The 25,571-nt window shown below is 47.2% G+C and overlaps 2 protein-coding genes across 2 annotated transcripts in view; one reads left to right on the top strand and one right to left on the bottom strand.

The window, feature by feature from the left end:
* The window catches only part of fah (fumarylacetoacetate hydrolase (fumarylacetoacetase)), a 117,525-nt gene that overhangs the window by 59,928 nt on the left and 32,026 nt on the right, over positions 1 to 25,571 (top strand). The gene's annotated exons all lie outside the window — the stretch shown is intronic.
* LOC132382377 (adhesive plaque matrix protein-like) lies at positions 515 to 24,907 on the bottom strand. The gene is given in 4 exon segments (XM_059952494.1): positions 515 to 1,630; positions 1,676 to 2,620; positions 3,245 to 4,245; positions 24,901 to 24,907. Coding segments are annotated over 4 exon segments (3,057 nt in total). The 3' UTR covers positions 515 to 526.

The following is a 25,571-nucleotide window of genomic DNA, read 5'->3' as shown; positions in this document are numbered from 1 at the left end:
TGTGGTGACGTGTACGGTATGTGCTAGGATAATCTCTGGGTTGTATGTGGTGACGTGTACGGTATGTGCTCAGATAATCTCAGGGTTGTATGTGGTGACGTGTACGGTATGTGCTCGGATAATCTCAGGGTTGTATGTGGTGACGGGTACGGTATGTGCTTGGATAATCTCAGGGTTGTATGTGGTGACGTGTACGGTATGTACTCGGATAATCACCGGGTTGTATGTGGTGACATGTATGGTATGTGCTCGGATAATCTCGGTTGTATGTGGTGACGTGTACGGTATCTGCTCGGATAATCTCAGGGTTGTATGTGGTGACGTGTACGGTATGTGCTTGGATAATCTCCGGGTTGTATGTGGTGACGTGTATGGTATGTGATGGGATATTCTCAGGGTTGTCTGAGGTGACGTGTACGGTATGTGCTTGGATAATCTCAGGGTTGTATGTGGTGATGTGTACGGTATGTGCTTGGATAATCTCAGGGTTGTATGTGGTGACGGGTACGCTATGTGCTCGGATATTCTAAGGGTTGTATCTGGTGACGTGTACGGTAGGTGCTCGGGTAATTTCAGGGTTGTATGTGGTGACGTGTACGGTATGTACTCGGATAATCGCAGGGTTGTATGTGGTGACGTGTACGGTATGTGCTCGGATAATCTCAGGGTTGTATGTGGTGACGTGTATGGTATGTGCTCGGATAACCTCAGGGTTGTATGTGGTGATGTGTATGGTATGTGCTCGGATAACCTCAGCGTTGTATGTGGTGACGTGTACGGAATGTGATGGGATAATCTCAGGGTTGTATGTGGTGATGTGTACGGTATGTGCTCGGATAATCTCAGGGTTGTATGTCGTGACGTGTACGGAATGTGCTGGGATAATCTCAGGGTTGTATGTGGTGACGTGTACGGTAGGTGCTCGGATAATCTCTGGGTTGTATGTGGTGACGTATACGGTATGTGCTCGGATAATCTCAGGGTTGTATGTGGTGACGTGTACGGTATGTGCTGGGATAATCTCAGGGTTGTATGTGGTGACGTGTACGGTATGTGCTGGGATAATCTCAGGGTTGTATGTGGTGACGTGTACGGTATGTGCTAGGATAATCTCTGGGTTGTATGTGGTGACGTGTACGGTATATGCTCGGATAATCTCTGGGTTGCATGTGGTGACGTGTACGGTATGTGCTCGGATAATCTCAGGGTTGTATGTGGTGACGTGTACGGTATGTGCTCGGTTAATGTCAGGGTTGTATGTGGTGATGGGTACGGTATGTGCTTGGATAATCTCAGGGTTGTATGTGGTGACGTGTACGGTATGTGCTCGGATAATCACCGGGTTGTATGTGGTGACGTGTATGGTATGTGCTCGGATAATCTCAGGATTGTATGTGGTGACGTGTACGGTATCTGCTCGGATAATCTCAGGGTTGTATGTGGTGACGTGTACGGTATGTGCTTGGATAATCTCCGGGTTGTATGTGGTGACGTGTATGGTATGTGATGGGACATTCTCAGGGTTGTCTGAGGTGACGTGTACGGTATGTGCTTGGATAACCTCAGGGTTGTATTTGGTGACGTGTATGATATGTGCTTGGATAACCTCAGGGTTGTATGTGGTGACGTGTATGATATGTGCTCAGATAATCTCAGGGTTGTATGTGGTGACATTTACGGTATGTGCTCGGATAATCTCAGGGTTGTATGTGGTGACGTGTATGGTATGTGCTCGGATAATCTCAGGGTTGTATGTCGTGACGTGTATGGTATGTGATGGGATAATCTCAGGGTTGTATGTTGTGACGTGTATGGTATGTGCTCGGATAATCTCAGGGTTGTATGTGGTGACGTGTACTGTATGTGATGGGATAATCTCAGGGTTGTATGTGGTGACGTGTACGGTATGTGCTCGGATAATCTCAGGGTTGTATGTGGTGACGTGTATGGTATGTGCTCGGATAACCTCAGGGTTGTATGTGGTGACGTGTACGGTATGGGCTCGGATAGTCTCAGGGTTGTATGTGGTGAAGTGTATGGTATGTGATGGGATAATCTCAGGGTTGTATGTGGTGACGTGTAAGGTATCTGCTTGGATAATCTCAGGGTTGTATGTGGTGACGTGTACTGTATGTGATGGGATAATCTCAGGGTTTTATGTGGTGACGTGTATGGTATGTGCTTGGACAACCTCAGGGTTGTATGTGGTGACGTGTATGATTTGTGCTCGGATAATCTCAGGGTTGTATGTGGTGACGTGTACGGTATGGGCTCGGATACTCTCAGGGTTGTATGTGGTGACGTGTATGGTATGTGATGGGATAATCTCAGGGTTGTATGTCGTGACGTGTACGGTATGTGGTCGGATAATCTCAGGGTTGTATGTGGTGACATGTACGGTATGTGCTCGGATAATCTCAGGGTTGTATGTGGTGACGTGTATGGTATGTGCACTGATAATCTCCTGGTTGTATGTGGTGACGTGTATGGTATGTGCTCGGATATTCTCCGGGTTGTATGTGCTGACGTGTACAGTATGTGCTGGGATAATCTCAGGGTTGTATGTGGTGACGTGTATGGTATGTGCTCGGATAATCTCAGGGTTGTATGTGGTGATGTGTACGGTATGAGCTCAGATAATCTCAGGGTTGTATGTGGTGACGTGTACGGTATGTGCTCAGATAATCTCAGGATTGTATGTGGTGACGTGTACGGTATCTGCTCGGATAATCTCAGGGTTGTATGTGGTGACGTGTACGGTATGTGCTCGGATAATCTCGGTTGTATGTGGTGACGTATACAGTATGTGCTGGGATAATCTCAGGGTTGTATGTGGTGACGTGTATGGTATGTGCTCGGATAATCTCAGGGTTGTATGTGGTGATGTGTACGGTATGTGCTCAGATAATCTCAGGGTTGTATGTGGTGACGTGTACGGTATGTGCTCAGATAATCTCAGGATTGTATGTGGTGACGTGTACGGTATCTGCTCGGATATTCTCAGGGTTGTATGTGGTGACTTGTACTGTATGTGCTGGGATAATCTCAGGGATCTATGTGGTGACGTGTACGGTATGTGCTCAGATAATCTCAGGGTTGTATGTGGTGACGTGCACGGTATGTGCTCAGATAATCTCGGTTGTATGTGGTGACGTGTACGCTATGTGCTGGGATAATCTCAGGGTTGTATGTGGTGACGTGTACGGTATCTGCTCGGATAATCTCAGGGTTGTATGTGGTGACGTGTACGGTATGTGCTCGGATAATCTCGGTTGTATGTGGTGACGTATACAGTATGTGCTGGGATAATCTCAGGGTTGTATGTGGTGACGTGTATGGTATGTGCTCGGATAATCTCAGGGTTGTATGTCGTGACGTATATGGTATGTGATGGGATATTCTCAGGGTTGTATGTGGTGACGTGTACGGTATGTGCTCGGATAACCTCAGGGTTGCATGTGGTGACGTGTACGGTATGTGCTGGGATAATCTCATGGTTGTATGTCGTGACGTGTATGGTATGTGATGGGATATTCTCAGGGTTGTATGTGGTGACGTGTACGGTATGTGCTAGGATAATCTCTGGGTTGTATGTGGTGACGTGTACGGTATGTGCTGGGATAATCTCAGGGTTGTATGTGGTGACGTGTACGGTATGTGCTGGGATAATCTCAGGGTTGTATGTGGTGACGTGTACGGTATGTGCTAGGATAATCTCTGGGTTGTATGTGGTGACGTGTACGGTATATGCTCGGATAATCTCTGGGTTGCATGTGGTGACGTGTACGGTATGTGCTCGGATAATCTCAGGGTTGTATGTGGTGACGTGTACGGTATGTGCTCGGTTAATGTCAGGGTTGTATGTGGTGATGGGTACGGTATGTGCTTGGATAATCTCAGGGTTGTATGTGGTGACGTGTACGGTATGTGCTCGGATAATCACCGGGTTGTATGTGGTGACGTGTATGGTATGTGCTCGGATAATCTCAGGATTGTATGTGGTGACGTGTACGGTATCTGCTCGGATAATCTCAGGGTTGTATGTGGTGACGTGTACGGTATGTGCTTGGATAATCTCCGGGTTGTATGTGGTGACGTGTATGGTATGTGATGGGACATTCTCAGGGTTGTCTGAGGTGACGTGTACGGTATGTGCTTGGATAACCTCAGGGTTGTATTTGGTGACGTGTATGATATGTGCTTGGATAACCTCAGGGTTGTATGTGGTGACGTGTATGATATGTGCTCAGATAATCTCAGGGTTGTATGTGGTGACATTTACGGTATGTGCTGGGATAATCTCATGGTTGTATGTCGTGACGTGTATGGTATGTGATGGGATATTCTCAGGGTTGTATGTGGTGACGTGTACGGTATGTGCTAGGATAATCTCTGGGTTGTATGTGGTGACGTATACGGTATGTGCTCGGATAATCTCAGGGTTGTATGTGGTGACGTGTACAGTATGTGCTCGGATAATCTCAGGGTTGTATGTGGTGACGTGTACGGTATGTGCTGGGATAATCTCAGGGTTGTATGTGGTGACGTGTACGGTATGTGCTAGGATAATCTCTGGGTTGTATGTGGTGACGTGTACGGTATATGCTCGGATAATCTCTGGGTTGCATGTGGTGACATGTACGGTATGTGCTCGGATAATCTCAGGGTTGTATGTGGTGACGTGTACGGTATGTGCTCGGATAATCTCAGGGTTGTATGTGGTGACGTGTACGGTATGTGATGGGATAATCTCAGGGTTGTATGTGGCGGCGTGTATGGTATGTGCTCGGATAACCTCAGGGTTGTATGTGGTGACGTATACGGTATCTGATGGGATAATCTCAGGGTTGTATGTGGTGTCGTGTACGGTATGTGCTTGCATAATCTCAGGGTTGTATGTGGTGATGTGTACGGTATGTGCTCGGATATTCTCCGGGTTGTATGTGGTGACGTGTACGGTATGTGCTCGGATAATCTCAGGGTTGTATGTCGTGACGTGTATGGTATGTGATGGGATATTCTCAGGGTTGTATGTGGTGACGTGTACGGTATGTGATGGGATAATCTCAGGGTTGTATGTGGTGACGTGTATGGTATGTGCTCGGATAACCTCAGGGTTGCATGTGGTGACGTGTATGGTATGTGCTGGGATAATCTCAGGGTTGTATGTGGTGACGTGTACGGTATGTGCTAGGATAATCTCTGGGTTGTATGTGGTGACGTGTACGGTATGTGCTCAGATAATCTCAGGGTTGTATGTGGTGACGTGTACGGTATGTGCTCGGATAATCTCAGGGTTGTATGTGGTGACGGGTACGGTATGTGCTTGGATAATCTCAGGGTTGTATGTGGTGACGTGTACGGTATGTACTCGGATAATCACCGGGTTGTATGTGGTGACATGTATGGTATGTGCTCGGATAATCTCGGTTGTATGTGGTGACGTGTACGGTATCTGCTCGGATAATCTCAGGGTTGTATGTGGTGACGTGTACGGTATGTGCTTGGATAATCTCCGGGTTGTATGTGGTGACGTGTATGGTATGTGATGGGATATTCTCAGGGTTGTCTGAGGTGACGTGTACGGTATGTGCTTGGATAATCTCAGGGTTGTATGTGGTGATGTGTACGGTATGTGCTTGGATAATCTCAGGGTTGTATGTGGTGACGGGTACGCTATGTGCTCGGATATTCTAAGGGTTGTATCTGGTGACGTGTACGGTAGGTGCTCGGGTAATTTCAGGGTTGTATGTGGTGACGTGTACGGTATGTACTCGGATAATCGCAGGGTTGTATGTGGTGACGTGTACGGTATGTGCTCGGATAATCTCAGGGTTGTATGTGGTGACGTGTATGGTATGTGCTCGGATAACCTCAGGGTTGTATGTGGTGATGTGTATGGTATGTGCTCGGATAACCTCAGCGTTGTATGTGGTGACGTGTACGGAATGTGATGGGATAATCTCAGGGTTGTATGTGGTGATGTGTACGGTATGTGCTCGGATAATCTCAGGGTTGTATGTCGTGACGTGTACGGAATGTGCTGGGATAATCTCAGGGTTGTATGTGGTGACGTGTACGGTAGGTGCTCGGATAATCTCTGGGTTGTATGTGGTGACGTATACGGTATGTGCTCGGATAATCTCAGGGTTGTATGTGGTGACGTGTACGGTATGTGCTGGGATAATCTCAGGGTTGTATGTGGTGACGTGTACGGTATGTGCTGGGATAATCTCAGGGTTGTATGTGGTGACGTGTACGGTATGTGCTAGGATAATCTCTGGGTTGTATGTGGTGACGTGTACGGTATATGCTCGGATAATCTCTGGGTTGCATGTGGTGACGTGTACGGTATGTGCTCGGATAATCTCAGGGTTGTATGTGGTGACGTGTACGGTATGTGCTCGGTTAATGTCAGGGTTGTATGTGGTGATGGGTACGGTATGTGCTTGGATAATCTCAGGGTTGTATGTGGTGACGTGTACGGTATGTGCTCGGATAATCACCGGGTTGTATGTGGTGACGTGTATGGTATGTGCTCGGATAATCTCAGGATTGTATGTGGTGACGTGTACGGTATCTGCTCGGATAATCTCAGGGTTGTATGTGGTGACGTGTACGGTATGTGCTTGGATAATCTCCGGGTTGTATGTGGTGACGTGTATGGTATGTGATGGGACATTCTCAGGGTTGTCTGAGGTGACGTGTACGGTATGTGCTTGGATAACCTCAGGGTTGTATTTGGTGACGTGTATGATATGTGCTTGGATAACCTCAGGGTTGTATGTGGTGACGTGTATGATATGTGCTCAGATAATCTCAGGGTTGTATGTGGTGACATTTACGGTATGTGCTCGGATAATCTCAGGGTTGTATGTGGTGACGTGTATGGTATGTGCTCGGATAATCTCAGGGTTGTATGTCGTGACGTGTATGGTATGTGATGGGATAATCTCAGGGTTGTATGTTGTGACGTGTATGGTATGTGCTCGGATAATCTCAGGGTTGTATGTGGTGACGTGTACTGTATGTGATGGGATAATCTCAGGGTTGTATGTGGTGACGTGTACGGTATGTGCTCGGATAATCTCAGGGTTGTATGTGGTGACGTGTATGGTATGTGCTCGGATAACCTCAGGGTTGTATGTGGTGACGTGTACGGTATGGGCTCGGATAGTCTCAGGGTTGTATGTGGTGAAGTGTATGGTATGTGATGGGATAATCTCAGGGTTGTATGTGGTGACGTGTAAGGTATCTGCTTGGATAATCTCAGGGTTGTATGTGGTGACGTGTACTGTATGTGATGGGATAATCTCAGGGTTTTATGTGGTGACGTGTATGGTATGTGCTTGGACAACCTCAGGGTTGTATGTGGTGACGTGTATGATTTGTGCTCGGATAATCTCAGGGTTGTATGTGGTGACGTGTACGGTATGGGCTCGGATACTCTCAGGGTTGTATGTGGTGACGTGTATGGTATGTGATGGGATAATCTCAGGGTTGTATGTCGTGACGTGTACGGTATGTGGTCGGATAATCTCAGGGTTGTATGTGGTGACATGTACGGTATGTGCTCGGATAATCTCAGGGTTGTATGTGGTGACGTGTATGGTATGTGCACTGATAATCTCCTGGTTGTATGTGGTGACGTGTATGGTATGTGCTCGGATATTCTCCGGGTTGTATGTGCTGACGTGTACAGTATGTGCTGGGATAATCTCAGGGTTGTATGTGGTGACGTGTATGGTATGTGCTCGGATAATCTCAGGGTTGTATGTGGTGATGTGTACGGTATGAGCTCAGATAATCTCAGGGTTGTATGTGGTGACGTGTACGGTATGTGCTCAGATAATCTCAGGATTGTATGTGGTGACGTGTACGGTATCTGCTCGGATAATCTCAGGGTTGTATGTGGTGACGTGTACGGTATGTGCTCGGATAATCTCGGTTGTATGTGGTGACGTATACAGTATGTGCTGGGATAATCTCAGGGTTGTATGTGGTGACGTGTATGGTATGTGCTCGGATAATCTCAGGGTTGTATGTGGTGATGTGTACGGTATGTGCTCAGATAATCTCAGGGTTGTATGTGGTGACGTGTACGGTATGTGCTCAGATAATCTCAGGATTGTATGTGGTGACGTGTACGGTATCTGCTCGGATATTCTCAGGGTTGTATGTGGTGACTTGTACTGTATGTGCTGGGATAATCTCAGGGATCTATGTGGTGACGTGTACGGTATGTGCTCAGATAATCTCAGGGTTGTATGTGGTGACGTGCACGGTATGTGCTCAGATAATCTCAGGATTGTATGTGGTGACGTGTACGGTATCTGCTCGGATAATCTCAGGGCTGTATGTGGTGACGTGTACGGTATGTGCTCGGATAATCTCGGTTGTATGTGGTGACGTATACAGTATGTGCTGGGATAATCTCAGGGTTGTATGTGGTGACGTGTATGGTATGTGCTCGGATAATCTCAGGGTTGTATGTGGTGATGTGTACGGTATGTGCTCAGATAATCTCAGGGTTGTAAGTGGTGACGTGTACGGTATGTGCTCAGATAATCTCAGGATTGTATGTGGTGACGTGTACGGTATCTGCTCGGATATTCTCAGGGTTGTATGTGGTGACTTGTACTGTATGTGCTGGGATAATCTCAGGGATCTATGTGGTGACGTGTACGGTATGTGCTCAGATAATCTCAGGGTTGTATGTGGTATCGTGCACGGTATGTGCTCAGATAATCTCAGGATTGTATGTGGTGACGTGTACGGTATGTGGTCGGATAATCTCAGGGTTGTATGTGGTGACGTGTGCGGTATTTGCCCGGACAATCTCAGTGTTGTATGTGGTGACATGTACGGTATGTGCTCGGATAATCTCAGGGTTGTATGTGGTGACGTGTACGGTACGTGCTGGGATATTCTCAGGGTTATATGTGGTGACGTTTACGGTATGTACTCGGATAATCTCAGGGTTGTATGTGGTGACGTGTACGGTATGTGCTGGGATAATCTCAGGGTTGTATGTGGTGACGTGTACGGTATGTGCTAGGATAATCTCTGGGTTGTATGTGGTGACGTGTACGGTATATGCTCGGATAATCTCGGTTGTATGTGGTGACGTGTACGGTATGTGCTCAGATAATCTCAGGGTTGTATGTGGTGACGTGTACGGTATGTGCTCGGATAATCTCAGGGTTGTATGTGGTGACGGGTACGGTATGTGCTCGGATAATCTCGGTTGTATGTGGTGACGTGTACGGTATGTGCTGGGATAATCTCAGGGTTGTATGTGGTGAAGTGTATGGTATGTGCTGGGATATTCTCAGGGTTGTATGTGGTGACGTGTACGGTATGTGCTCGGATAATCTCAGGGTTGTATGTGGTGACGTGTACGGTATGTGCTGGGATAATCTCAGGGTTGTATGTGGTGACGTGTACGGTATGTGCTAGGATAATCTCTGGGTTGTATGTGGTGACGTGTACGGTATATGCTAGGATAATCTCTGGGTTGTATGTGGTGACGTGTACGGTATGTGCGCGGATAATCTCGGTTGTATGTGGTGACGTGTACGGTATGTGCGCGGATAATCTCGGTTGTATGTGGTGACGTGTACGGTATGTGCGCGGATAATCTCGGTTGTATGTGGTGACGTGTACAGTATGTGCTCGGATAATCTCAGGGTTGTATGTGGTGACGGGTACGGTATGTGCTCGGATAATCTCGGTTGTATGTGGTGACGTGTACGGTATGTGCTGGGATAATCTCAGGGTTGTATGTGGTGAAGTGTATGGTATGTGCTGGGATAATCTCAGGGTTGTATGTAGTGACGCATACGGTATGTGCTAGGATAATCTCTGGGGTGTATGTGGTGACGTGTATGGTATGTGCTCGGATAATCTCAGGGTTGTATGTGGTGACGTGTACGCTATGTGCTGGGATAATCTCAGGGTTGTATGTGGTGACGTGTACGGTATGTGCTAGGATAATCTCTGGGTTGTATGTGGTGACGTGCACGGTATATGCTCGGATAATCTCGGTTGTATGTGGTGACGTGTACGGTATGTGCTCGGATAATCTCAGGGTTGTATGTGGTGACGTGTATGGTATGTGCTCAGATAATCTCAGGGTTGTATGTGGTGACGTGTACGGTATGTGCTCAGATAATCTCAGGATTGTATGTGGTGACGTGTATGGTATGTGCTCGGATAACCTCAGGGTTGTATGTGGTGACGTGTACGGTATGTGCTCGGATAATCGCAGGGTTGTCTGTGGTGACATGTACGGTATGTGCTCGGATAATCTCAGGGTTGTATGTCGTGACATGTATGGTATGTGATGGGATAATCTCAGGGTTGTATCTGGTGACGTGTACGGTATGTGCTCGGATAATCTCAGGGTTGTATGTGGTGACGTGTATGGTATGTGCTGTGATAATCTCAGGGTTGTATGTGGTGACGTGTACGGTATGTGCTAGCATAATCTCTGGGGTGTATGTGCTGACGTGTATGGTAGGTGATGGGATAATCTCAGGGTTGTATGTGGTGACGTGTACGGTAAGTGCTCGGATAATCTCAGGGTTGTATGTGGTGACGTGTATGGTATGTGCTCCGATAATCTCAGGGTTGTATGTGGTGACGTGTACGGTATGTGCTGGGATAATCTCAGGGTTGTATGTGGTGACGTGTACGGTATGTGCTAGGATAATCTCAGGGTTGTATGTGGTGACGTGTACGGTATGTGCTCAGATAATCTCAGGGTTGTATGTGGTGACGTGCACGGTATGTGCTCAGATAATCTCAGGATTGTATGTTTTGACGTGTACGGTATGTGGTCGGATAATCTCAGGGTTGTATGTGGTGACGTGTGCGGTATTTGCTCGGACAATCTCAGTGTTGTATATGGTGACGTGTACGGAATGTGCTGGGATAATCTCAGAGTTGTATGTGGTGACGTGTACGGTATGTGCTAGGATAATCTCTGGGTTGTATGTGGTGACGTGTACGGTATATGCTCGGATAATCTCAGGGTTGTATGTGGTGACGTGTACGGTATGTGCTCGGATAATCTTAGGGTTGTATGTGGTGACGTGTACGGAATGTGCTGGGATAATCTCAGAGTTGTATGTGGTGACGTGTACGGTATGTGCTAGGATAATCTCTGGGTTGTATGTGGTGACGTGTACGGTATATGCTCGGATAATCTCGGTTGTATGTGGGGACGTGTACGGTATGTGCTCAGATAATCTCAGGGTTGTATGTGGTGACGTGTACGGTATGTGCTCAGATAATCTCAGGATTGTATGTGGTGACGTGTACGGCATGTGGTCGGATAATCTCAGGGTTGTATGTGGTGACGTGTACGGTATGTGCGCGAATAATCTCGGTTGTATGTGGTGACGTGTACGGTATGTGCTCGGATAATCTCAGGGTTGTATGTGGTGACGGGTACGGTATGTGCTCGGATAATCTCGGTTGTATGTGGTGACGTGTACGGTATGTGCTCGGATAATCTCAGAGTTGTATGTGGTGACGTGTACGGTATGTGCTAGGATAATCTCGGTTGTATGTGGGGACGTGTACGGCATGTGCTCGGATAATCTCAGGGTTGTATGTGGTGACGTGTATGGTATGTGCTGGGATAATCTCAGGGTTGTATGTAGTGACGCATACCGTATGTGCTAGGATAATCTCTGGGGTGTATGTGGTGACGTGTACGGTGTGTACTCGGATAATCTCAGGGTTGTATGTGGTGACGTGTACGCTATGTGCTGGGATAATCTCAGGGTTGTATGTGGTGACATGTACGGTATGTGCTAGGATAATCTCTGGGTTGTATGTGGTGACGTGCACGGTATGTGCTCGGATAATCTCGGTTGTATGTGGTGACGTGTACGGTATGTGCTCAGATAATCTCAGGGTTGTATGTGCTGACGTGTACGGTATGTGCTCAGATAATCTCAGTATTGTATGTGGTGACGTGTAGGGTATGTGGTCGGATAATCTCAGGGTTGTATGTGGTGACGTGTATGGTATGTGCTCGGATAACCTCAGGGTTGTATCTGGTGATGTCTACGGTATGTGCTCGGATAATGTCAGGGTTGTCTGTGGTGACGTGTACGGTATGTGCTCGGATAATCTCAGGGTTGTATGTCGTGACATGTATGGTATGTGATGGGATAATCTCAGGGTTGTATCTGGTGACGTGTACGGTATGTGCTCGGATAATCTCAGGGTTGTATGTGGTGACGTGTATGGTGTGTGCTGGGATAATCTCAGGGTTGTATGTGGTGACGTGTACGGTAAGTGCTCGGATAATCTCAGGGTTGTATGTGGTGACGTGTACGGTATGTGCTCCGATAATCTCAGGGTTGTATGTGGTGATGTATACGGTGTGTATTCCAATAATCTCAGGGTTGTATGTGGTGACATGTACGGTATGTGCTGGGATAATCTCAGGGTTGTATGTGGTGACGTGTACTGTATGTGATCAGATAATCTCAGGGTTGTATGTGGTGACGTGTACGGTATGTGCTCAGATAATCTCAGGATTGTATGTGGTGACGTGTACGGTATCTGCTCGGATAATCTCTGGGTTGTATGTGGTGACGTGTACGGTATGTGCTCGGAAAATCTCAGGGTTGTATGTGGTGACGTATACGGTACGTGCTGGGATATTCTCTGAATTGTATGTGGTGACGTGTACGGTATGTGCTCGGATAATCTCAGGGTTGTATGTCGTGACGTGTACGGTATGTGCTCGGATAATCTCAGGGTTGTGTGAGGTGCCGTGTATGGTATGTGCTCGGATAACCTCAGGGTTCTATGTGGTGACGTGTACAGTATGTGCTCGGATTATCTCAGGGTTGTCTGTGGTGACGTGTACGGTATGTGCTCGGATAATCTCAGGGTTGTATGTCGTTACATGTATGGTATGTGATGTGATAATCTCAGGGTTGTATGTGGTGACGTATACGGTATGTGCTCGGATAGTCTCAGGGTTGTATGTGGTGACGTGTATGGTATGTGATGGGATAATCTCAGGGTTGTATGTGGTGACGTGTACTGTATGTGATGGGATAATCTCAGGGTTTTATGTGGTGACGTGTATGGTATGTGCTTGGACAACCTCAGGGTTGTATGTGGTGACGTGTATGATATGTGCTCGGATAATCTCAGGGTTGTATGTGGTGACGTGTACGGTATGGGCTCGGATAGTCTCAGGGTTGTATGTGGTGAAGTGTATGGTATGTGATGGGATAATCTCAGGGTTGAATGTCGTGACGTGTACGTTATGTGGTCGGATAATCTCAGGGTTGTATGTGGTGACGTGCACGGTATGTGCTCAGATAATCTCAGGATTGTATGTGGTGACGTGTACGGTATGTGCTCGGATAATCTCAGGGTTGTATGTGGTGACGTGTACGGTACGTGCTGGGATATTCTCAGGGTTGTATGTGGTGACGTGTACGGTATGTGCTGGGATAATCTCAGGGTTGTATGTGGTGACGTGTACGGTATGTGCTAGGATAATCTCTGGGTTGTATGTGGTGACGTGTACGGTATATGCTCGGATAATCTCGGATGTATGTGGTGACGTGTACGGTATGTGCTCAGATAATCTCAGGGTTGTATGTGGTGACGTGCACGGTATGTGCTCAGATAATCTCAGGATTGTATGTTTTGACGTGTACGGTATGTGGTCGGATAATCTCAGGGTTGTATGTGGTGACGTGTGCGGTATTTGCTCGGACAATCTCAGTGTTGTATGTGGTGACGTGTACGGAATGTGCTGGGATAATCTCAGGGTTGTATGTGGTGACGTGTACGGTATGTGCTAGGATAATCTCTGGGTTGTATGTGGTGACGTGTACGGTATATGCTCGGATAATCTCGGTTGTATGTGGGGACGTGTACGGTATGTGCTCAGATAATCTCAGGGTTGTATGTGGTGACGTGTACGGTATGTGCTCAGATAATCTCAGGATTGTATGTGGTGACGTGTACGGCATGTGGTCGGATAATCTCAGGGTTGTATGTGGTGACGTGTACGGTATGTGCGCGAATAATCTCGGTTGTATGTGGTGACGTGTACGGTATGTGCTGGGATAATCTCAGGGTTGTATGTGGTGACGTGTATGGTATGTGCTGGGATAATCTCAGGGTTGTATGTAGTGACGCATACCGTATGTGCTAGGATAATCTCTGGGGTGTATGTGGGGACGTGTACGGTATGTGCTCGGATAATCTCAGGGTTGTATGTGGGGACGTGTACGGTATGTGCTCAGATAATCTCAGGGTTGTATGTGGTGACGTGTACGGTGTGTACTCGGATAATCTCAGGGTTGCATGTGGTGACGTGTACGCTATGTGCTGGGATAATCTCAGGGTTGTATGTGGTGACGTGTACGGTATGTGCTAGGATAATCTCTGGGTTGTATGTGGTGACGTGTACGGTATGTGATCAGATAATCTCAGGGTTGTATGTGGTGACGTGTACGGTATGTGCTCAGATAATCTCAGGATTGTATGTGGTGACGTGTAGGGTATGTGGTCGGATAATCTCAGGATTGTATGTGGTGACGTGTAGGGTATGTGGTCGGATAATCTCAGGGTTGTATGTGGTGACGTGTACGGTATGTGCTCAGATAATCTCAGGATTGTATGTGGTGACGTGTATGGTATGTGCTCGGATAACCTCAGGGTTGTATGTGGTGACGTGTACGGTATGTGCTCGGATAATCTCGGTTGTATGTGGTGACGTGCACGGTATATGCTCGGATAATCTCGGTTGTATGTGGTGACGTGTACGGTATGTGCTCAGATAATCTCAGGGTTGTATGTGGTGACGTGTACGGTATGTGCTCAGATAATCTCAGGATTGTATGTGGTGACGTGTAGGGTATGTGGTCGGATAATCTCAGGATTGTATGTGGTGACGTGTAGGGTATGTGGTCGGATAATCTCAGGGTTGTATGTGGTGACGTGTACGGTATGTGCTCAGATAATCTCAGGATTGTATGTGGTGACGTGTATGGTATGTGCTCGGATAACCTCAGGGTTGTATGTGGTGACGTGTACGGTATGTGCTCGGATAATCGCAGGGTTGTCTGTGGTGACATGTACGGTATGTGCTCGGATAATCTCAGGGTTGTATGTGGTGACGTGTATGGTATGTGCTGTGATAATCTCAGGGTTGTATGTGGTGACGTGTACGGTATGTGCTGGGATAATCTCAGGGTTGTATGTGGTGACGTGTACGGTATGTGCTAGGATAATCTCAGGGTTGTATGTGGTGACGTGTATGGTATGTGCTGTGATAATCTCAGGGTTGTATGTGGTGACGTGTACGGTATGTGCTGGGATAATCTCAGGGTTGTATGTGGTGACGTGTACGGTATGTGCTAGGATAATCTCGGTTGTATGTGGTGACGTGCACGGTAAGTGCTCAGATAATCTCAGGGTTCTATGTGGTGACGTGTACGGTATGTGCTCAGATAATCTCAGGGTTGTATGTGGTGACGTGCACGGTATGTGCTCAGATAATCTCAGGATTGTATGTTTTGACGTGTACGGTATGTGGTCGGATAATCTCAGGGTTGTATGTGGTGACGTGTGCGGTATTTGCTCGGACAATCTCAGTGTGGTATATGGTGACATGTACGGTATGTGCTCGGATAATCTCAGGGTTGTATGTGGTGACGTGTACGGTACGTGCTGGGATATTCTCAGGGTTGTATGTGGTGACGTGTACGGTATGTGCTCGGATATTCTCAGGGTTGTATGTGGTGACGTGTACGGTATGTGCTCGGATAATCTCAGGGTTGTATGTGGTGACGTGTACGGAATGTGCTGGGATAATCTCAGGGTTGTATGTGGTGACGTGTACGGTATGTGCTAGGATAATCTCTGGGTTGTATGTGGTGACGTGTACGGTATATGCTCGGATAATCTCGGTTGTATGTGGGGACGTGTACGGCATGTGGTCGGATAATCTCAGGGTTGTATGTGGTGACGTGTACGGTATGTGCGCGAATAATCTCGGTTGTATGTGGTGACGTGTACGGTATGTGCTCGGATAATCTCAGGGTTGTATGTGGTGACGTGTACGGCATGTGGTCGGATAATCTCAGGGTTGTATGTGGTGACGTGTACGGTATGTGCGCGAATAATCTCGGTTGTATGTGGTGACGTGTACGGTATGTGCTCGGATAATCTCAGGGTTGTATGTGGTGACGGGTACGGTATGTGCTCGGATAATCTCGGTTGTATGTGGTGACGTGTACGGTATGTGCTGGGATAATCTCAGGGTTGTATGTGGTGACGTGTATGGTATGTGCTGGGATAATCTCAGGGTTGTATGTAGTGACGCATACCGTATGTGCTAGGATAATCTCTGGGGTGTATGTGGTGACGTGTACGGTGTGTACTCGGATAATCTCAGGGTTGTATGTGGTGACGTGTACGCTATGTGCTGGGATAATCTCAGGGTTGTATGTGGTGACGTGTACGGTATGTGCTCGGATAATCTCGGTTGTATGTGGTGACGTGTACGGTATGTGCTGGGATAATCTCAGGGTTGTATGTGGTGACGTGTACGGTATGTGCTAGGATAATCTCTGGGTTGTATGTGGTGACGTGCACGGTATATGCTCGGATAATCTCGGTTGTATGTGGTGACGTGTACGGTATGTGCTCAGATAATCTCAGGGTTGTATGTGCTGACGTGTACGGTATGTGCTCAGATAATCTCAGTATTGTATGTGGTGACGTGTAGGGTATGTGGTCGGATAATCTCAGGGTTGTATGTGGTGACGTGTATGGTATGTGCTCGGATAACCTCAGGGTTGTATCTGGTGATGTCTACGGTATGTGCTCGGATAATGTCAGGGTTGTCTGTGGTGACGTGTACGGTATGTGCTCGGATAATCTCAGGGTTGTATGTCGTGACATGTATGGTATGTGATGGGATAATCTCAGGGTTGTATCTGGTGACGTGTACGGTATGTGCTCGGATAATCTCAGGGTTGTATGTGGTGACGTGTATGGTGTGTGCTGGGATAATCTCAGGGTTGTATGTGGTGACGTGTACGGTAAGTGCTCGGATAATCTCAGGGTTGTATGTGGTGACGTGTACGGTATGTGCTCCGATAATCTCAGGGTTGTATGTGGTGATGTATACGGTGTGTACTCCAATAATCTCAGGGTTGTATGTGGTGACGTGTACGGTATGTGCTGGGATAATCTCAGGGTTGTATGTGGTGACGTGTACTGTATGTGATCAGATAATCTCAGGGTTGTATGTGGTGACGTGTACGGTATGTGCTCAGATAATCTCAGGATTGTATGTGGTGACGTGTACGGTATCTGCTCGGATAATCTCTGGGTTGTATGTGGTGACGTGTACGGTATGTGCTCGGAAAATCTCAGGGTTGTATGTGGTGACGTATACGGTACGTGCTGGGATATTCTCTGAATTGTATGTGGTGACGTGTACAGTATGTGCTCGGATAATCTCAGGGTTGTATGTCGTGACGTGTACGGTATGTGCTCGGATAATCTCAGGGTTGTGTGAGGTGCCGTGTATGGTATGTGCTCGGATAACCTCAGGGTTCTATGTGGTGACGTGTACAGTATGTGCTCGGATTATCTCAGGGTTGTCTGTGGTGACGTGTACGGTATGTGCTCGGATAATCTCAGGGTTGTATGTCGTTACATGTATGGTATGTGATGGAATAATCTCAGGGTTGTATGTGGTGACGTATACGGTATGTGCTCGGATAATCTCAGGGTTGTATGTGGTGACATGTACGGTGTGGGCTCGGATAGTCTCAGGGTTGTATGTGGTGACGTGTATGGTATGTGATGGGATAATCTCAGGGTTGTATGTGGTGACGTGTACTGTATGTGATGGGATAATCTCAGGGTTTTATGTGGTGACGTGTATGGTATGTGCTTGGACAACCTCAGGGTTGTATGTGGTGACGTGTATGATATGTGCTCGGATAATCTCAGGGTTGTATGTGGTGACGTGTACGGTATGGGCTCGGATAGTCTCAGGGTTGTATGTGGTGAAGTGTATGGTATGTGATGGGATAATCTCAGGGTTGTATGTCGTGACGTGTACGTTATGTGGTCGGATAATCTCAGGGTTGTATGTGGTGACATGTACGGTATGTGCTCGGATAATCTCAGGGTTGTATGTGGTGACGTGTATGGTATGTGCACTGATAATCTCCTGGTTGTATGTGGTGACGTGTATGGTATATGCTCGGATAATCTCGGATGTATGTGGTGACGTGTACGGTATGTGCTCAGATAATCTCAGGGTTGTATGTGGTGACGTGTACGGTATGTGCTAGGATAATCTCTGGGTTGTATGTGGTGACGTGTACGGTATATGCTCGGATAATCTCGGATGTATGTGGTGACGTGTACGGTATGTGCTCAGATAATCTCAGGGTTGTATGTGGTGACGTGCACGGTATGTGCTCAGATAATCTCAGGATTGTATGTTTTGACGTGTACGGTATGTGGTCGGATAATCTCAGGGTTGTATGTGGTGACGTGTGCGGTATTTGCTCGGACAATCTCAGTGTTGTATATGGTGACATGTACGGTATGTGCTCGGATAATCTCAGGGTTGTATGTGGTGACGTGTACGGTACGTGCTGGGATATTCTCAGGGTTGTATGTGGTGACGTGTACGGTATGTGCTCGGATATTCTCAGGGTTGTATGTGGTGACGTGTACGGTATGTGCTCGGATAATCTCAGGGTTGTATGTGGTGACGTGTACGGAATGTGCTGGGATAATCTCAGGGTTGTATGTGGTGACGTGTACGGTATGTGCTAGGATAATCTCTGGGTTGTATGTGGTGACGTGTACGGTATATGCTCGGATAATCTCGGTTGTATGTGGGGACGTGTACGGTATGTGCTCAGATAATCTCAGGGTTGTATGTGGTGACGTGTACGGTATGTGCTCAGATAATCTCAGGATTGTATGTGGTGACGTGTACGGCATGTGGTCGGATAATCTCAGGGTTGTATGTGGTGACGTGTACGGTATGTGCGCGAATAATCTCGGTTGTATGTGGTGACGTGTACGGTATGTGCTCGGATAATCTCAGGGTTGTATGTGGTGACGGGTACGGTATGTGCTCGGATAATCTCGGTTGTATGTGGTGACGTGTACGGTATGTGCTGGGATAATCTCAGGGTTGTATGTGGTGACGTGTATGGTATGTGCTGGGATAATCTCAGGGTTGTATGTAGTGACGCATACCGTATGTGCTAGGATAATCTCTGGGGTGTATGTGGTGACGTGTACGGTGTGTACTCGGATAATCTGAGGGTTGTATGTGGTGACGTGTACGCTATGTGGTGGGATAATCTCAGGGTTGTATGTGGTGACGTGTACGGTATGTGCTCAGATAATCTCAGGGTTGTATGTGGTGACGTGTACGGTATGTGCTCAGATAATCTCAGGATTGTATGTGGTGACGTGTAGGGTATGTGGTCGGATAATCTCAGGGTTGTATGTGGTGACGTGTATGGTATGTGCTCGGATAACCTCAGGGTTGTATCTGGTGATGTCTACGGTATGTGCTCGGATAATGTCAGGGTTGTCTGTGGTGACGTGTACGGTATGTGCTCGGATAATCTCAGGGTTGTATGTCGTGACATGTATGGTATGTGATGGGATAATCTCAGGGTTGTATCTGGTGACGTGTACGGTATGTGCTCGGATAATCTCAGGGTTGTATGTGGTGACGTGTATGGTGTGTGCTGGGATAATCTCAGGGTTGTATGTGGTGACGTGTACGGTAAGTGCTCGGATAATCTCAGGTTTGTATGTGGTGACGTGTACGGTATGTGCTCCGATAATCTCAGGGTTGTATGTGGTGATGTATACGGTGTGTACTCCAATAATCTCAGGGTTGTATGTGGTGACGTGTACGGTATGTGCTGGGATAATCTCAGGGTTGTATGTGGTGACGTGTACTGTATGTGATCAGATAATCTCAGGGTTGTATGTGGTGACGTGTACGGTATGTGCTCAGATAATCTCAGGATTGTATGTGGTGACGTGTACGGTATCTGCTCGGATAATCTCTGGGTTGTATGTGGTGACGTGTACGGTATGTGCTCGGAAAATCTCAGGGTTGTATGTGGTGACGTATACGGTACGTGCTGGGATATTCTCTGAATTGTATGTGGTGACGTGTACGGTATGTGCTCGGATAATCTCAGGGCTGTATGTCGTGACGTGTACGGTATGTGCTCGGATAATCTCAGGGTTGTGTGAGGTGCCGTGTATGGTATGTGCTCGGATAACCTCAGGGTTCTATGTGGTGATGTGTACAGTATGTGCTCGGATTATCTCAGGGTTGTCTGTGGTGACGTGTACGGTATGTGCTCGGATAATCTCAGGGTTGTATGTCGTTACATGTATGGTATGTGATGGGATAATCTCAGGGTTGTATGTGGTGACGTATACGGTATGTGCTCGGATAATCTCAGGGTTGTATGTGGTGACGTACGGTGTGGGCTCGGATAGTCTCAGGGTTGTATGTGGTGACGTGTATGGTATGTGATGGGATAATCTCAGGGTTGTATGTGGTGACGTGTACTGTATGTGATGGGATAATCTCAGGGTTTTATGTGGTGACGTGTATGGTATGTGCTTGGACAACCTCAGGGTTGTATGTGGTGACGTGTATGATATGTGCTCGGATAATCTCAGGGTTGTATGTGGTGACGTGTACGGTATGGGCTCGGATAGTCTCAGGGTTGTATGTGGTGAAGTGTATGGTATGTGATGGGATAATCTCAGGGTTGTATGTCGTGACGTGTACGTTATGTGGTCGGATAATCTCAGGGTTGTATGTGGTGACATGTACGGTATGTGCTCGGATAATCTCAGGGTTGTATGTGGTGACGTGTATGGTATGTGCACTGATAATCTTCTGGTTGTATGTGGTGACGTGTATGGTATGTGCTCAGATAATCTCAGGATTGTATGTGGTGACGTGTACGGTATGTGGTCGGATAATCTCAGGGTTGTATGTGGTGACGTGTGCGGTATTTGCTCGGACAATCTCAGTGTTGTATGTGGTGACATGTACGGTATGTGCTCGGATAATCTCAGGGTTGTATGTGGTGACGTGTACGGTACGTGCTGGGATATTCTCAGGGTTGTATGTGGTGACGTGTACGGTATGTGCTGGGATAATCTCAGGGTTGTATGTGGTGACGTGTACGGTATGTGCGCGGATAATCTCTGGGTTGTATGTGGTGACGTGTACGGTATATGCTCGGATAATCTCGGATGTATGTGGTGACGTGTACGGTATGTGCTCAGATAATCTCAGGGTTGTATGTGGTGACGTGCACGGTATGTGCTCAGATAATCTCAGGATTGTATGTTTTGACGTGTACGGTATGTGGTCGGATAATCTCAGGGTTGTATGTGGTGACGTGTGCGGTATTTGCTCGGACAATCTCAGTGTTGTATGTGTTGACGTGTTTGGTATGTGCTGGGATAATCTCAGGGTTGTATGTAGTGACGCATACCGTATGTGCTAGGATAATCTCTGGGGTGTATGTGGTGACGTGTACGGTGTGTACTCGGATAATCTCAGGGTTGTATGTGGTGACGTGTACGCTATGTGCTGGGATAATCTCAGGGTTGTATGTGGTGACGTGTACGGTATGTGCTCGGATAACCTCAGGGTTGTATGTGGTGACGTGTACGGTATGTGCTCGGATAATCTCGGTTGTATGTGGTGACGTGTACGGTATTTGCTCGGATAATCTCAGGGTTGTATGTGGTGACGTGTATGGTATGTGATGGGATATTCTCAGGTTTGTATGTGGTGACGTGTACTCTACGTGCTCGGATCATCTCAGGGTTGTATGTGGTGATGTGTACGGTATGTGCTTGGATAATCTCAGGGTTGTATGTGGTGACGTGTACGGTATGTGCTCAGATAATCTCAGGGTTGTATGTGGTGACGTGTAAGGTATGTGCTCGGATAATCTCCGGGTTGTATGTGGTGACGTGTACGGTATGTTCCTCGTATAATCTCAGGGTTGTATGTGATGACGTGTACGGTATGTGCTAGGATAATCTCTGGGTTGTATGTGGTGACGTGTATGGTATGTGCTGGGATAACCTCAGGGTTGTATGTGGTGACGTGTACGGTATGTGCTTGGATAATCTCGGTTGTATGTGGTGACGTGTACGGTATTTGCTCGGATAATCTCAGGGTTGTATGTGGTGACGTGTATGGTATGTGATGGGATATTCTCATGTTTGTATGTGGTGACGTGTACTCTATGTGCTCGGATCATCTCAGGGTTGTATGTGGTGACGTGTACGGTATGTGCTTGGATAATCTCAGGGTTGTATGTGGTGACGTGTACGGTATGTGCTCAGATAATCTCAGGGTTGTATGTGGTGACGTGTAAGGTATGTGCTCGGATAATCTCCGGGTTGTATGTGGTGACGTGTACGGTATGTGCTCGGATAATCTCAGGGTTGTATGTGGTGACGTGTACGGTATGTGCTCGGATAATCTCAGGGTTGTATGTGGTGACGTGTACGGTATGTGCTCGGATCATCTCAGGGTTGTATGTGGTGACGTGTACGGTATCTGCTCGGATATTCTCAGGGTTGTATGTGGTGACGTGTTCAGTATGTGCTCGGATAATCTCAGGGTTGTATGTGGTGACGTGTACGGCATTTGCTCGGATAATCTCAGGGTTGTATGTGGTGATGTGTACGGTATGTGCTCGGATATTCTCGGTTGTATGTGGTGACGTGTACGGCATGTGCTCGGATAATCTCAGGGTTGTATGTGGTGACGTGTACGGTATGTGCTCTCATAATCTCCGGGTTGTATGTGGTGACGTGTATGGTATGTGCTCTCATAATCTCCGGGTTGTATGTGGTGACGTGTACGGTATGTGCTTGGATAATACTTCGAACTTTGAACTTGTGATGTGACTGATGAGGGCAGTGTATGAACTGCAGACTCTGCCACCATGGAAACGGGGTGAATGATGGGATGTGCTTGTGGAGCCTTGTGATCTGCCGTGTTCCTGCTACACTTACATGTGGCTCTCTGTGAGTCACCAGTGCCCGCGCCCAGTGTTCTGAATATCAACCTCGATGCTCTTTCTCCACCCTGAGCCTTCACGGGTCCGAGATTCACACAGGTCAGTGGAAACGCTCCTAGTTTTCAAGGATGCTTTGGAAATATAACTTTTTTTTTAGATTCTTGAGATACAGCAGCGATACAGCTCTTCTGGTCAGCAACCCCCTGATTCAACCCTTGCCTAATTATGGGGCAATTTACAATGACGAATTAACCTACCAACTGGTACGTCTTTGGACTGTGGGAGGAAACTGGAATAAACGCACGTGGTCACGGGGAGAATGGACAAACTCCTTACAGGCAGTGGTGGGAATTGAACCGTGGTCATCTAAACTGAAAAGCGTGGTACTATCATGCTACCTGTGTCTCGAAATGTCTGCTGCCTGCCTGGAATACTCTTGGTATGGGAGAGCCTGGAGATGAGTTTCTGTCTCGGGGTTGCAAGTGAAATGGCCTGCCAAATGAGTATTACAAGGGCATCGATGCTGGGGGTATTGACCTGGGGGAGGATACTGATGTTGGGTAACTGAACTGCCAGTAGATTTGAAGGATTTTGGAGCGGTAGCATTAGTGGCATCTCTCCTGAGCCCTGAAGTGTCTGCTGTCGGCTGTATAAGCCCAGAAACAAAGTCTTCCCAGCAGAATGTGACTTTCTGTTTCACACTTGTGTCGTGATGCCTGGAGAGGGCAGGATCACAGATCAGCACTTCCTACCGACAGATACTTTATTGATCCCAAAGGAAACTGCAGTGCCTCAGTAGCATCACAAGTTCAGAGATAGACAAATGTTAGAATTCTTAGAATTAAGAAAGAATAAAAGATAAGTTACCACCAACAGTCTGTGGGGTGGGGGGTCATCACTTCCCTGACTCACTATAGAGCCTAATGGCCGAGGGTAAGAATTATCTCATGCAGTGTTGTCTGGAGCAGCGCAGTTGTCTTAGTCTGTTACTAAAAGCACTCCTCTGTTCAGCCAAGATGGCATGCAGAGGGTGAAAAACATTGTCCAGAATTACCAGGATTTTCATCAGTTCCTTTGTTCTATCACAGCCTCCATTGTGTCCAGTTTGACTCCTATTGTCGTTGGCCGTTCCCCTTTAACACTTCCTTCTCCCTGATTATGCCCCAATCTCAGTCATTTGATTTCCATTTGCTGCTAATTTGTCCAATTACCGTACACCTGGCTTTCATCGGAGGCTGGGAAATATAGATGATGGCGACTCTGTCACAGGTTGCCAGTTCGTTGGTCAATTCTCGGGTGATACTTCGTTCCCTTGTCCAATTAGAACCGTTAGTTCTAAGTTCCGCTCTAGTTTCTAGAGAGTCCCTGTAAACCCCGTCTCCTTGTCAAGATTCCTCGGTTTCCTGTTCTCCGTTCAGGTCTGCGCCAGCCTCTCCAACTCAGTCAATGTGCCGGTGTCCTGCACTTGGGTTTTCCTCCATCAGGTGCAACACCTGTAACAGAGCCAACTTTTCTAATCAGTTTATTGAGCCTATGACATCTCCCATTTATGGTTCTAATGGAATGACAGGACATAGTGAGGCCTGGTGTAAGAAAACACATTGCTATATGAAGTTTGGTGTGTAGATACAGAAGCATAAATTCAAGAGTAAGAACAAAAGTGGAGGAACTAACTTTTTTGATTTTAAAAGGAGAAGAATATTTCTGATTTGAGGGTTTATAAATGGTTAACTATTGCCAACATAGCATGCCTACAGTTAACCCTTACCACACATCTTTGGGACGTGGGAGGAAACTGCAACACTCACAGGTTTAAGGTGAGAGGAGAAAGATTTAATAGGAACTTGAAGGGCAATATTTTTACACAAAAGGTGATACACACACACACACACACACTCACACACACACACACACACACACACACACACACACACACACACACGCACGCACACACACTCACACACACAGACACACTCACACACACACACACTCACACACACAGACACACACACACACACAGACACACAGACACACACACACACACAGACACACACACAGACACGGACACACACACACACACAGACACACACACACACACACACACACAACACACACACACACACACACACACACACACACAACACACACACACACACACAGACACACACACAGACACACACACAGACACGGACACACACACACACACAGACACACACACACACACACACACACAACACACACACACACACACACACACACAACACACACACACACACACAGACACACACACTCACACACACACTCACATGCACACACACACACAACACACAGACACACACACTCACACGCACAGACACACACACACACAGAGGGAGAGAAAGAGCTGCCAGAGGAATTGGTGTGATAACAATTTTTAAGACATTTGGGTAGGTACACAGT

The sequence above is a fragment of the Hypanus sabinus genome, chromosome 28 (genome assembly GCF_030144855.1).
Source record: "Hypanus sabinus isolate sHypSab1 chromosome 28, sHypSab1.hap1, whole genome shotgun sequence".
Taxonomy (NCBI): Eukaryota; Metazoa; Chordata; class Chondrichthyes; order Myliobatiformes; family Dasyatidae; genus Hypanus; species Hypanus sabinus.
Note: the sequence above shows the minus strand (reverse complement) of the source record. Positions and strands in the feature narration are given on the sequence as shown.